General features: G+C 32.8%; 2 protein-coding genes across 2 annotated transcripts; both read right to left on the bottom strand.

The window, feature by feature from the left end:
• Positions 1 to 702: 702 nt before the first annotated feature.
• On the bottom strand, positions 703 to 3,409 carry LOC125815229 (subtilisin-like protease SBT1.6). The gene has a single exon (XM_049494659.1). The coding sequence runs from the start codon at positions 3,377 to 3,379 to the stop codon at positions 1,061 to 1,063; it is 2,319 nt and encodes a 772-aa protein (XP_049350616.1). The 5' UTR covers positions 3,380 to 3,409; the 3' UTR covers positions 703 to 1,060.
• Positions 3,410 to 11,007: 7,598 nt separating this feature from the next.
• Positions 11,008 to 12,320, bottom strand: LOC125815255 (actin-depolymerizing factor 5-like). Its single transcript, XM_049494689.1, has 3 exons — positions 12,192 to 12,320; positions 11,772 to 12,031; positions 11,008 to 11,421 (listed from the first exon to the last, which is right to left on the bottom strand). Exons 1-3 carry the CDS (start codon positions 12,210 to 12,212, stop codon positions 11,271 to 11,273), a joined length of 432 nt encoding a protein of 143 aa, XP_049350646.1. The 5' UTR covers positions 12,213 to 12,320; the 3' UTR covers positions 11,008 to 11,270.
• Positions 12,321 to 15,312: the final 2,992 nt, after the last annotated feature.

Here is a 15,312-nt window from a genome sequence, read left to right as displayed (position 1 = left end):
ACCCAAAAACACAGTCAACAACAACAAACCAAGTGTAAATGATAAGCAAAAATCCGAGAAAGGTATAATATACACAAATTTATTCTTACCTCCTAGAATAGCAAAATTGTTTTCCAAAGATCCTCGACTGACATAATTTAGAAAAGTGAATTGTTAGATGTATAGTTTTCCTCTATAATAACAGTAAATCACAAAGTGTTCCTCTCAAATGAATGTTACTACAACATTATGCTAAAGTTTGTTATCTAGTGTATCTTTTAAAGGTGCAAGATTCGTTCTTCACCTATATATATATCCATTATATTATTTCAAGATACAGGGAAACAAATAATTGAGCTGGGGCTAAAATGTCTATCATTAAAGTAATTAAGGGAGGTCCACATGTTTCATTTTTCCTATTCTTAGTCCACTTTTTTTGTCCCACTTTAATTTATGGCACAAGTGAGACATTATTTCAACCAATTCTTTAATTTTTTTTGGCTTTAAATTTATCTATAAGAAAAAGAAAATTCACCCAACCACTACCTTTTATTTTTACATTAACATTTGTACAATTGTTCGTCTTTTAGGTTTTAGTTCGTAGAGTGAATGGATTTTTTTCACCACTTGACCTCATTGAGTGTGTTTACCAAGAAAGTCATAATACCATTTACCGTTACCTTAAAAAATTTATTTAAAAGGTGTAGGTTGACCATGTCATAATAATGAATTTGATCTTTCATTAAAGCTTAAATTGTTTATATATTTTGCCAATTGGAAAGCAAAAACTAAAGTCAAAAGAAACCACTATTGTTCACTTAACAGAGAAGAAAACAAACAAAAATTAAACACAAAAACATAAATTAAAAAATTAAAAACAAAACCCCATATTTTGACCCTGGGTTCTAGGCTTTTTCTAACCCCTAAAGCCAAAATAAACTAAGGTTAAAAACTTAAAACCACTCTAAAAAGTGTAGAATCTACTTGTTTAATGTGCTCTGCGACTGTGAATAGCACATCTGTCCATAATTATCACCCATAAATCTTGATTAAACAAACAGGATCAAGATTAGTTTACTATTTACAATGGACTCATTTGGGTTACCACTATGGGGCTCCGAACCACATGCTTTCCATCAACCCAAGAAAGTGACCCGAAAACTGCACCCGAATCATTCAACACCAGGTTCTTACTGTCCACTGTGATAGTTACATAGTAACTCAATTTCCTTATCTTCTCCGAGAATCCCAATTTCTCCGGCTTTACACTCACGGTCACCCCTTTCGGTGCCTCAATTTTCACTCTGTACACTGTATTTGCGTCGCCTACGTTCGTCACTGTTCTGAAGAATGTCTTGCTTGATACCCCTTTTGTTGCGGTTGAAAACAGTGCTGCTATTGATGGATAGTTCAAATTCTCCGGCAATGGTTTCCTCATCGGACAATTCACAGGTGATTTAGTGATCACTTGAATTGTCTTGGGGCCGTATTCTATTGCGCACAAGAAGCTTACGTAGTCTTGGTTTGCTAGATCGTATACTAGCCCGGGGTCTAATGCAAGATCAAGATTTAAGTGTCCTGCACCGTAATCGTATGGTGTAGCTGGTTTTCCGGTGGCTTCATCGGTCATTGGTAGCAGCCTGTTGTCGACGAGGTTAGCTGTGGTCATCATTGCAGATCGTATTGCTGCTGGACTCCAATCAGGGTGAGCAGATTTGAGCAATGCTGCTGCACCACTTACATGAGGACAAGCCATTGAAGTGCCTGAAAGTATATTGAACTCTGCTTTTCGATGATCCAAATCTAAGCCAGTTGGACCAACAGCATCAGTCCATGCAGCTAAAATGTTAACCCCAGGTGCTATAAGGTCCGGTTTTAGGATTTCTGGATTGAGACCATTGGGTCCTCTACCGGAAAATGATGCGACAACTGGAGCCGGTTTCACTCCAATTATAGTTCCATGGAAATTGATTGTTGCAGCTGCAGTTGGATTCTTCGATATATATGCTTTAATTGCATCACCTTCATTAGCACCAACAGCACAAGTTGGTATCATATGAGCATCACCAACAAGACCTTCACCATTTGATACTCCATTTGTGAGGATCATTCCAACACCACCAGCTTTACTGACAACTAATCCTTTAGCAACGCGAGGATTGCTACCGCGATCACAGATCACTATCTTACCTCTAACTAAATGAGGATCAAGTGAATTTTCCATACAGAGTGAAGCAGAGAGCACACCTGATTTCCCAGGGTACACTATGGAATACATTTTCCCATTAAGTGGCTTTCCGGCGTATAATGATACACCGGAAAGCTTCCTTCCGTCACCGAGAATTACCTCTGCGGGGAAATTCCTATCAATTGTGCCAGCTCCAACAGTAGTCAGCCACGGTGCCAAGTTAGTGACTGACATTCCATTAGGTCCATCATTTCCAGCTGATGAAGACACAAATACACCCCTAGCAACAGCACCATAAGCTCCGATAGCAATTGGATCGAGATAGTAAGGTGAAGAGATTCCATCACCACCTCCAATTGAGATGGAAATGACATCGACCCCATCGGAAACAGCAGCATCAAACGCCGCAAGGATATCGGAATCAAAGCAACCAGAATTCTTCCAGCAAACTTTATAAACAGCTAATCGAGCTTTTGGGGCAACACCTTTAGCAATACCCGATGCATAACCAGACATGCTAGCTCGAAAAGCATGCCTCCCAGCAGCTGTAGAAGCCGTATGGGTGCCATGACCATCAGCGTCTCTGGGTGATCGGAACTCAACGGTATCATTGATTCCACCACCAATTGGACCAAATCCAGGGGCAGCTTCATGACCTTTAGAGAAAAATCGAGCACCGATAATCTTCCGATTGCAATTCCCAGAAGTAAACTTAGCTCCCGTTTCGCAAACCCCTTTCCAACGTGTAGGAACAGGACCCAGATTCAGATCGGAAAAACTCCGACGCTCCGGCCAAATACCAGTATCAAGAACCCCAACAATAACATCAGAACCATAATCCGATTCCGACCATAATCCCTTCTGGTTTCTTAAGCCGAGAAACTGCGGTGACCTTGTAGTATGAAGTTGCCTCCGACGATCCTCAAAAGTCGCAAGAATTGAAGGATGTTGAAGTACTGAAGCAGCTTGAGAAGGACTCAGCGAAGCTGAAAATCCATGAAAAACATTGTCATAAACATGGAGGATGTTCACCGGTTCAGTGAACTCAGAGCTGTACCAGTGGTAATGGGTGGGGAAAACCGCCGGTTTAGAGAAGCTGTCGACTCGGAATATGTAAGTTTTAGCTTCCGGTTCAGCTGAAACCGGCGAGAAAAAGGGTATTGCAGTGAAGGTGAAGCAGAGGAAGAGTGTTAGAAGAAGAAGCGAAGCCATGAGAGGAAAACAGAGTGAGTAGGGTTTGAAAAGAGAGTAAAGTGTTGAAGTGTTGATTACTGACAATTAAAGTTGGTGTGTTATAGAAGGGATTATTGTCCTTTTAGTACCGTTATTCATAATTTTTTAATCTCAATAAAATATTTCCGTTCTTTTTTTGTTTTCCTATAATGTTTAGTATTTATAATAGAGCTTGACTATTTCAAATTCGCGTCACATAGGGCCTTGTTCACAGGAAAGCAGTCCAAAAAAGAAAAAAAAAATTCATATCCAACTAGCCCCCGAAATCTTTAATTAAGAAAGAAACAATCCTATTTACTACATCATATTCATTGATGGTATCTGAATAAAATATTAAGGTTAGGGTAGTTATTTATTTTATTTTACTTTTTAAATAAATGTATAAGGAATTTTAGATATGATTTTGTCGCTAAGAAAGTTGGGGACTTGTTGACGAGATTAGCTTATGTCTCGGACCCCAATTTATGCGGAAAAAGTGGAATAAAGGTATCAAATATTATGCAACTTTAAGTATAATAAATCGTTTTGATTTTTAGTTCGAACATAAATAAATAAAATATAGAAGCTCATTTTCATTAATGGGGTTTAAATTTGATCAGCTTAGAAGTCTAGTCAACACATCACGCCTTAACATGACGATTCTACTTGATATAACATTTTAATTAATTTTAAAAATGTAGTCAATAAAACATACTTAATAATTGCGATGTGTAAAATTGTATCTTTTACGATACTCTTAATTGAATTTGGTTTACTTAAAATGTTTGATGAAGGAAAATATGATTTGATTAGCCAAATTAAGGAGGAAACAGGAGAATTGATGATTTCTCTCTGTGTCTTTTTCCGTTTGTAGATGATAAGAAGTGAAGGTGGACCAGTATTGTTCTAATTATTATGATTGCAATAATGCTACAACAGGACAACAATTGGCATCCACAAATAAGTTTTACTATAAAAAATGGTAAATAGTGTACCATATCGGAATTATTATGAAATTAAAATTGTCGACGTAGCACCAGCACCACATCTAATATTAGAATTATAAATTAAAAATAGGAGTAACATGGATTGTGATCCTCAATTTCTAAATTTGGACGATTATCAAAAATTGGCCTCCACTTGTTCGGTCGTGACGAAAATGAAAGATTTAACGTTACATAAATTATAACCATTATAATATGAACAAAATATTTCACATTATGAGATTTGAAGAGCATAGGGTGTATATAAATCGTTTTCTTATTTACATAGAAATTAAAATAGAGATGTTGTTTTGAAAAAAATCCAACATAAATACATATAAAAAAATATTAAAAAAAAGAAGATATGAAACATGTACTAAACAAGCATCACATAACTAGCATACACAGAAAACATTAACAACAACAAAGTCATACTATAACAATAACACAAAACAGTAATGATAGCAACATAAATCGTAAGATTGAAACTACGTAAAAATTGTTAATACTACTATGACTAAATGAAGAACAAGTGTGGGTGCCAGACTATGAGCCTAATATGTAAGGAAAGCGAAACAACATCGGCCTAACTATTAATCTTCTATCTTAATTTGCTATCTTCAAATCTTTCTCTCTATGATTATGTTTTGAGTAGCAGGGAAGGCAATGGAGCGGAGCGGATGTGGAGTGGGGTGGAGGGAGGGGGGGTTTAAGGCTATGCAGGGCGGGTTTAAGATAGTGAGGCGCGGGTGGAATACGGGCAAGTTGAAGTGGATTTTTTAAAAATTTATGTGGGGTGGGGTGGGGCGGGTGGCGGGTATTGTGATTTTATGTGGGTTTAAATTTAATTAATTTTTTACATATTATAAGAGTGATAAAACATTATTTATTATGATAATTTGTTTAAAGTAACTAAAATATTCAAGATAGTAAATGAAAATGGTTCAATAAAAAATAATTCAATTTCTTACATGTTTTCCAATTGACCTCTAAAAAATAAAATTTCAAGTCGCTATCATATTAAATAAATACAACTTAATGAAAAATGAATTTATTTTTTATATCAAACTTAACTAGAAAAAAAATATTAAAAATTTTTTGTGGGGCGGGTTGAAGTAGAGCGGGTCTATGCAAGGCGGAGTGAGGCAGGTTGAAAATTTAAAAAAAATATTATGTTGGGCGGGGCGGATTAAAAACTTTACGGATTAAGCTCAATCCATCCCATTTCCATCCCTATTGAGTAAGCAAACAATACATCATATAATATCCAGTTATCACTCTCCAATATTTCTTCGATATATCTCTATACCTCTCCATCATATCTAAAAATTAATTCATATTATGAAATTTCAAATTTTAGAGGTATAGCTACATGATAAAAGTTATATTTAATCTTTATACGGTCCAACGATATTTGCGTTGATAGTTGCGTGACTAAATAGAAACATAAGTTAGGTATAGAATACATAGAGGATGGCACGTGTTAAGCCTATTTGAAGCATAAAGGCATGCACAATAAACTGAGGGCCCCAATTCATAAATATATGATGAATCAACTAACAATACAATAAAATGACAACCTTGTGAATTTCACCGCGATTCACGAGGTCTCTCTTCCTTTAATTGCTAAATTTCTACACCAACTCAATCCTTTTCTAAACTTTATTTATTAGTACGTACTACTTTTTTTCGATTTTAATTTGTTTGTTAGATTTTTATTTTCCATAAAATGAGAAAATAAAGATAATATTGTATGTAATGACTCACTGAGTAAACCCCATTTAGAAGTTAGATTATAATGCTACAACAAAGTTTATCTTTACCTATAATAGTATAAGGGGTCGTTTGGTTTGAAAATGAGTTATGATGGGATAAATTATGTTGAGATAAGTTATGTTGGGATTAGTTATGATGGGATAAGTTGTGTTGGGATTATTTTTTATTGAGTGTTTGGTTTGTTGTATTCAAAATAATAAATTTTAAGAACAATTTATTTGTTTACAAAAATGCCCTTCATTAATGTAAAAAGTGATATAACAAAAGGGTTGAAAGAGACATTTCTATCATTTACCTATTTTATCCCGGGATAAGTTATCCCGGGATTACTATACCACCCAAGGAGAGGGATAACTTATCCCGGTACTAATTATTAATCCCGGGATAAGTTATCCCGAACTTGCCAACCAAACAACAAAATAAGCGGTACTATAATTTAATCCCGGGACTATTTGTTACTATACCTCACACCAAACGAGCCCAACTCTCAAGTTTCAATAAATTTCATATTTTTTTCTTTATAAAGCTCAGTGAATAAGAAAAAGAAGAACATAATTACCAAAAAAAAAAGCAAAATATGAAAATGGAGACAGAGAATAAAATGAAAAGAATAAAGCATCAGAAAAAAAGTAAGAAGAAAAAAGATTTAAATCTACAAATATCAGCGATAACATGTACTCATAATTGACTGGCCAGTAGCGACGGTAGATATTCGCTGTCGGCCTTTTATTTCGTGGCGGACATGTCATCATTCAACCCTTTCTAACAAAACCTTCACCTAATTATTACTTTTGATGAAATGTATATACTCGGTTATAATCCCTCTGTTCTTAATTACTTGTCCACTTTTGAATTGGCACACCTATTAAGAAATTAATTAATGACATAGTAAGTTTATCATTTTACTCCTATTAATTATGAAGTGGATGGAAAGTTCTGCATTTTTCAAAGTAATTAGTCATTTATTTGAGGATATAATAGGTAAAAAAAAAATGTTTTTTCTTGATTTGTCAAAATGGACAAGTAATTAGGGACAACTATAAAAGGAAAAATTGACAAATAATTAGAGACAAAGGGAGTATTTATATACTTTGATATTATCATTAGGTGTGATTGGGTAGTATATTTATCAAATTTTGATACCATCATATTATATATATTTTGATGATATCAAGCAGTAAATATGAATTAATAGTTAAAAATGGAGTATGAAAATAAGGAGTAACCACTTGTAAATAGTTTCCTAAAATAGGTACGAAGTGTTCTTTTCTCAATTTTACTTATACTCAAATTGGCTAATTAAAGGAGAGTAAATTTTAGGTTTAACAAACATAAAATCATATTTGTATGCTATAGTTATAGTTTGCATAATTGTGCTCCATATCAACTTTATGTTTGCTATGACTATTAATATGTATATTTTAGTATACTTATATAAAATAATCAATTGTATAAGTATATATTTGGAATATGTATATAAATAAGAAAGTATTTTTTTTTGTATAATTTGTGTTTCTATAAAGCGAGAAAGAGAGAAAGACAAAAGAGAACTGGACAGGGGAAGATTTGTATTGTATAATTATAAGTGTATAGGATGAAAGATATGTATTTTTATTTGTATATACAGTTTTCTTTCACTTTATACAAACACAAACACAATTTATACATTTGTGTTAGTATAAAGTGAGAGAGTGGCAAGCGAGATCAGGAAAGTGGCAAGCAAAATATTTTAGGAGCGAGGCAAACGAAAAGATATGTATATGTCTAATTTTCTCTCGTTTTTTACAAACACAAACATAATTTATATATTTTTTGTTTGTATTAAGTGAGAGAGGCGAGAGAGAGAGAGTGTCGAACGAGATCAGGAGAGTGGCGAGCGAGATATCTGAGGAGAGAGGCGAATAAAAAGATATGTATATATACAGTTTTCTCTCATTTTTACTAAAACAAACATAATTTATACATTTGTGTTTGTATAAAGTGAGAGAGGCGAGAGAGAGACTGGCGAGCGAGATCACGAGAGTGGCGTGCAAGAAATATGGGGAGAGAGGTGAATGGCAAAGTGTTTTCTACGGATTAGAATTAAATGAAACTGTGGTTGTAACATTTAATTTTAATTAATATTTTGCTATTTTATACTATTTTTCCATTAAAGAACATTATATTCATCGTGCCAGGGAAAAGCTTTGAGGATGTGCAATGTAGGCCCAATTTGATAGGTAACGTAATGGGCTTTACAGGAGTAGCCCAAAACTTGTTATGAGGCCCAAAGTCTAAACGAGAGAGACATGGGAAGGACTATCATGGCCTGGTCCGTTTGTAGTTATAGAAAGAACTTCTATTACTTCTATGAAAGACCATATTTTGCTTTGCGATGCCCATAGGCCATAGCCAAATTTTAGACATTATATGATTGATGTTGAAAAATGTATCTGTTTGGAGTTGAAATTGTGAAAAGTGTTTATTGATTCCACTTGGAAAAAGATGACGTTTTGTGAGTGAAACTATTATTTCAACCTCAAATTACTATTTTGTATTATTAGTGTTTGGATCAGCTTGCACACCTTGACTAATTATACAGATATCTCCTATTTTCCACCAACATATATAGGTATTAGTTATTTGAATATATGAGAATAGATTACCTAGTATTTTTACCTTTGCTAAAGATTTAAATACGAGAAATAAGAGTTACTGGTTGACGTCCATACCACACCCTATGCACTAAATCAAAATTATCTGATTAAACTATACGTGTTCAAGCAGCAACAATAATTTGAACCTTAATGCACAATTATGAATTTACACTTTTGTCCACTTTTCCTACTCAATATTAGTTAACTAGTGGAGAAAAATTACCCTTCAAAGGTAGCTAATTATCACCTGCTAGCAAAATTTGTGGGATTATGAATCAAATTAATCATTTTATCTTATTAATCTGCCATTTTTTCATTTTTTTTGTTTATAATTACTCATTTTGACATTTGGTGTTTGGCATCATTATCTATGTAGATGGTTGCACTAGGGCACATGATGTTTGAAGTGTACCCATTTTTAATTGATGGAGTTAGTTCAGCAGTCAGTTTATAAACAATCATTTTCTAATTTATACAATATATGATGATGTATAGTACAATTATACGCAGATGTTGATGCTACTTACAATAATTACATTTCTTGTATCAAATAAAGATATTCCTTTTCATAAATAAATGCATGGACCCAATAATAACTACGTAATAATTGAGAAACTAGTAAGTTATATGCTTCTAGACCTCTAGTAAATAAATAAAGCATACGATAAAACGAAAACTTAGCAAAGTAGATCAAGGTAAACCAAAAGAAACACATTTATATACATTAATCATCGTTAGTAAGATTTTACAGACAAAGTATATATCTCAAGGCCAAAACATTTCATTACCATATTTTGTGTGCAATAGTTTGAATTTTTTTTTACTAAAAGACGAAACATTAAAAGAGGTATTTTTCGTTACGTATAATCATAAGTTTGTTGAACACAAAATAATTCCCTTTCTTTAACATTATTTAACCAAGGTCAACTGAGGATACTCAGATCACTAGTCAGGGCGTGGATCCACATTGTTTTTTACTTTTTAAAAGTGCAACACTCCACCTCCCTCATATTTTTATTTCAAATTGTGGTGTTTAGATTAGATTGTGCATAACCTGACTATTCTTGTTCCTTTCTTTGATATTTCTATTTTCCACTCTCGATTTTTTAATTGTAATGTTTGATTTACTTTATACACCTCAATTAATTTCACGAGATAATTACTACCTACCCAAAATTTTGATGCAAAGAGTACGTGGTTGTAATGAATAAGTTGACTCTCTTATTTAATTTGAGGATCTATACTAGATGTAATAAAATAAGTAGCTCAAATTTCTCATTAAACAAATTAAAATAAAGTAGACAAGGCAATAAAATTATGATCTGACTGTAATAATTAAAAAGCTACTTGAGAATTAATCTTGAATTGAGCATATTTGACCTAACTACGCTACACACACATGTTTTGACCCGAATAAAGTTCAAGTTGACAAGTTGGATCATGACTTAACTAACCTTGTCGAATTCGAGTTTAAGCTATGAAGTCACTTTCAATAAAAACATTTTATTCTTTGAAGTAAGAAATTTCAACGTAAATTTAAATTAGTTAAACTTTAAAATAATAATATACGTAAGAGACTTCCAAAAATATTTAGCAAGTAAAGACAAATGTTATTTCCAAAAAAACACAGTTGCCGCCAGGCTAATAGATGCCAGGCAAAGATGAATGAAAGGAAGATGTGGTTGTCTCCTCATTGGATCCGTTTGGTAAACATCTATTCCCACTTTATTCTATACTGCTCTAACAGATTGGTAAAGAAAGTTGCTTTTTCTTTTACAAAAATAAAAGTTGCTAAAAGTGTCCAATTTTTAACCATCCGATGCAATACAATGGATGAGATGCCATCGAACTTAATTAAAGATCTTGAATTTGAACTCTGAAGCTAATCAAACCAAATACTGAAAAGTTATATGAAAGTAAATAAAAGGAATAAAAGGATCAAATGCAATGTAAATCTGGATTAATAGATTTGTTACATATATATATGTAAAGTGTCCAAGTCATCAATCTAATCAAATAACTAAACAATTCTACAACAACAATACACAGGTGTAATTTATAAAGTTTGAAAATAGCATGATGTACGCAGACCTTTACCGAAAAGGAAAAAGGTAAAATTGAACACTTTAAAATAGTCTTTGATTGCTTTACCCTTAAAAGTATCTAAAGTAAATTGAAGATATCTTTAAACTCTATGTATGAACACTAGATAAAAGTTATAGAAAACTCATAATTAGTAGAAACACTTTGTAGTTAATAAATTAGTAGAAAATGACATGATACTTATCACAAATTAGAAGGTTGGATCAACCATACTTTAGTAGATCTTACAAAAAAAAGGTCACAATAGTACCACTAAGAAGGAAAGAAAGAAAGCATCTTTGCCCTCTAAGTGGAGTCATTATTATTATATTAAAAACAAAGTTTAGAAAAAGATGGCAAACAAAAAACACAGTACTTTAATTTGTTTGCTAATTAAAAGTAAAATAAAATAAATCATTTTGCTCTGTCCTTGATCACATCCATTCCCATCTCAGTTGGATCAGTTGCTTGAAGTTCATAGCTAATTCCATCTAGCACTCTTCTCAGACCTGCTTTTGATGTTGCATACAATATTTTTGCTCTAATTCTTGATTCTGTTGGTGACCTGTTTTACAAAAATTCTAACAAATTTAAGTATGATCGAATCTAGAATTTAAACTTAAAGACGATTTATTCATAGTTCGAAAAACTTTGAATGAGTGAAGAAAAAAGGTGACAAAATTCATTTGTTTTCGGTAATTCATCCCATCCATCTAAGTTTAAATAGAACTTTCAAACTATTGGGTCAAAATAGTGTAACTTGATCGATAAAGTTGTGTCAAGTTGAGCAGATTGAATTATGACTTAGATGAATTGTGTTATACTAACTAGTTCATTCAAATTTGACTCAACTCGTCCATTATCACCTAGAATGATTGCGGATTAAAAAGAAAGTAGTAGAGAATATATACAAACCAGGCAATGAAGAAGATCTTGCTCTTTCTGCAATTATCAACAGTAACAAAATCAAAATCAAACACAGCATATCGACAATCATCTTTAGGAAGAGCTGCAGCCAAATCTTCATAATTTTCAGCAGGTCCACCAACTTTGTCTACTGTCACCAATCTTGATTTCTCATCAATTTTGTAAACTATATACCTATGATTTTTCTTCCATTTCATATCCATGTATGAATTCTTGCATTCATCAGTCACCCACATGCCCGTCGTCGCCTGTCAATTAAATAATCATCATCTCAGTCTCAAACAAGTTAAAAAATCGACTACCCTAATGACTATGTTACGATTATTAATAAATGCATATAGTACTATTCAAATTGAAGTAAAAATGAGAAGATATATATATTTATTTGCTTATTGACAAAATGTATACCATCTTAAAAGCCATAGCCATGGTGAAGGATGCAAGTAAATTAGAGAGAAAATTTGATGTTATATTTTCTTGTAAGCGAAGAAAGGTGGAAAATAGAATTGGGGAAAAAAGGTTGAGTAGAGGGGTTTTTTAAATAGGATTTGGTTAATCAAATGCCATTAGATTATGGGTAATATTACAAGTTTATTAGATCTATGGAATTTTGTGATTAAATGACCAAATTAGCCTCCATTGGGATTTCTGCTTTGTCTTGGAAGCTGTTGCCCTATTGGAAAATGGGTTATTTCTCAAAGAATGTTAAGCGCATGTAGGTCCTTTTAAACTATTAATTAATTTATAAGAATAATTAGTGGGTTGAGGACATATTAAGGAAAATTATAATAATGCTTGTGGTTAGCATCATTATCATAAAAAAAAATGGACACTGAATGCCACATCAGTCGAATTTTTCCCCCAATAATGGTAATGTCTCAATTATTTTATTTTTTTGTGTATCTTATCTCAATTAATTTGTTGAGTACCTCTACTAGAATATAAGTATTGGGTAATTTTGTCTTACAAATTTTATATGTATAGGGTAAAATTTAGGCTTAATAGATAGGCAAAAAAGACACATGACAAAAACGACAGATCAAATGGTTTTATGCGAGAATGATTTGGGAATCATGTTTTCTATAACTAGCTATCAATAATGTCTTACCTTCTGGTTGGAGGGCATCTGAATTTTATTCATTCACAAGCATTACACCACAAGTTCTAATACTCAAAGTTATTAAGCTTTAACAGTTTAAATATTCAAAATCATATTTTTGAATGACGTTGTCAGTCAAACACATCAAAGCTCAGGATAATTGTACTTTTAGTCTTAATTCTTATTGTTCAATTACTCCTTGTTTATTGTTTATTCCTTACGAATTGATTCACAATAATTTTGTTATATGATCCATTCAATATACATGTTTTTAAACTACGTATACAATTCAATTATATCGTAAATATTAGACAAATTAAATGTAATAAACTACCTATAGTCTTCTATCGTTATTTGAATTTAAACCTTGGTCTTAACTATTTTTGACCACCAAACACATCCTTGAGTGCACATTACTGAATTTTTGAAGAAGTAAAAGCAAAACACATATGAAAACATTAATAGAGCCGACCCTGATTAGTTTAGGTTGAGACGTAATAATTGATAAGATAATCTTTTTCTTTTCTAGCGATAATATTCAAACTATATTATACGTACTTTGACTATTCTATCGCTTACAAGTAGACTCATATCATTTCAGGTTTTTTGAAGTAGAATTAACCGGGAATAAAATGAACTTTTTTGGCATGGCTATAAAGCTTATTTAATCTCAGAAATACCCTTTATTTTAACTGCCAAGAATAAAAATAAAAATATGTGGTCCATTTTTAGGATAGCACAAGCACATCTCATTTCTCTTTTTTTCTCTGCATTTCTAAAAAGTCTTGGCGTGAAAGCAAAGTTGAAAAAAGGATTGGTCGCACCCTCTTATCCATCTCTACATGTAAATAAAAGAAATCATTTCTTTGAAGATCTCTAAAGAAGAAGAAAAATAAAGAATGAATTACATTTACCTTGTAAAAATTTCATTGGTACTTTATTTTGGATATCGTTATTTAATATGTACTTATTTTGTTGAAAACAATGACTTCAGAATGACTTCAAACAAACATTTGAAGTTATATATGACTGAAGTTCAAACATATCTGCTTGAACTTTTGGCAAAAGTGGCTAAACTTTAGCTATATGTGCATAAACTAAATACAAAAATGATTGAATTCAACCACAAATGGTTAAAGTTCTGGCGTATGTGCTTGAACTTCAGATAAAAATGATTAACTTCGGTAGACACAACATATATGAAGAAGTTCTGAAGTAGGCAAACTTACATACTTTCTTTTTTTTTTATGACAAGGGAAACCCGCAACCGCTACCCTTTGGGTGCGCACAGGGTAAAACCCCCACTCCTATGCAATAACTCGCAAACCACATAGGTGAGGTAACCCGCACTAGGCAAGCCAAACTTACATACTTTTACGCACTGCGAGTATGACTTAAACGGTGATCCCAAAAAGCGGGTATTTATGCATTTTTCAATAAGAATGATTCATATAGAAATGAGTTCCTGATTTCGAAGATGTAAATCCCAAAGGTTGAGTTTACCCACAAGATTGTCTAAGAATGTAGTAAATAACCTCATTATTATAATATTCATGTCATCAATTAATGCGGCAAGACACTGTATGGAATGGCAATTCCATGAGTTACAACAAGATATGGAAGAATCAGAGAAATATTAGAGAATTACAAACACTAAAATCTAAGAGAGCCCATCAGAGTAAGTAAAGATTTGGATGTAGATGAGGAGACATGTCATATTATCAACTTGGCCCTATGTTCTTTGTGCACTAAAATCCTATCAGCCCACAATTGTACCATGTGCTTTGACTATACTTCTCTATCCCAATACCTCCTTTTTCCCATTGTTTTATCCATTCGGTGTTCAAAATTCACTGATCCAATTAATCAAAATTCTCAACATAAAACCTACTAGAGAAGGAAACGCTCCCTACTAAGAGTTTTTGTTCCACCAAATTTCTAGGTACTTTCATTTTCTATTGTATTCTCATGGTAACTATGGCCAGGGGGATGGAAGTGGGCTTTAATATATGAATTCAGCACAACCCAGTAACTTTAGCTCAAATTATGTACTCCCTCCGTTTCACAAAGAATTACCTCCTTTCCTTTTTAGTCAGTTTAAAAAAGAATGACCTATTTCCTTTTTTGGTAACATTTTACTTTTTGCTTTCCATGTAGCATGTTTAAGACCACAAGATTAAGGGAAATTTTGTACATTTGACATAACTTTAATTTAGGACCACAAGATTCAAAAGTCTTCTTTAATTTCTTAAACTCCGTGTCAAGTCAAACCAGACCACTCTTTTTGAAACGGAGGGAGTATGTGTTAAGAAATTCACTAAATATATACCTGTCGTCGTTGTCCTAGAATCCAGAACCTAATTATGAATCTACCTCTGACTATGTTGGATGTAGGAGAATATACACTTACAACCTAACTGTAGTTTAGAA

The sequence above is a fragment of the Solanum verrucosum genome, unplaced genomic scaffold, assembly GCF_900185275.1.
Source record: "Solanum verrucosum unplaced genomic scaffold, falcon-dt-bn FXZP01000261.1, whole genome shotgun sequence".
Taxonomy (NCBI): Eukaryota; Viridiplantae; Streptophyta; class Magnoliopsida; order Solanales; family Solanaceae; genus Solanum; species Solanum verrucosum.
This window is presented reverse-complemented; position numbering and strand designations above follow the sequence as displayed.

Coding starts and splice junctions, on each gene's coding strand:
- LOC125815255 (XM_049494689.1), bottom strand. CDS start 12,212: ATGGCTATGGCTTTTAAGATG. Junction 12,032..12,191: donor TGGCTATGGCTTTTAAGATG/GTATACATTTTG, acceptor TTTAATTGACAG/GCGACGACGGGCATGTGGGT. Junction 11,422..11,771: donor AAGATCTTCTTCATTGCCTG/GTTTGTATATAT, acceptor TTTGTAAAACAG/GTCACCAACAGAATCAAGAA.
- LOC125815229 (XM_049494659.1), bottom strand. CDS start 3,379: ATGGCTTCGCTTCTTCTTCTAACACTCTTCCTCTGCTTCACCTTCACT.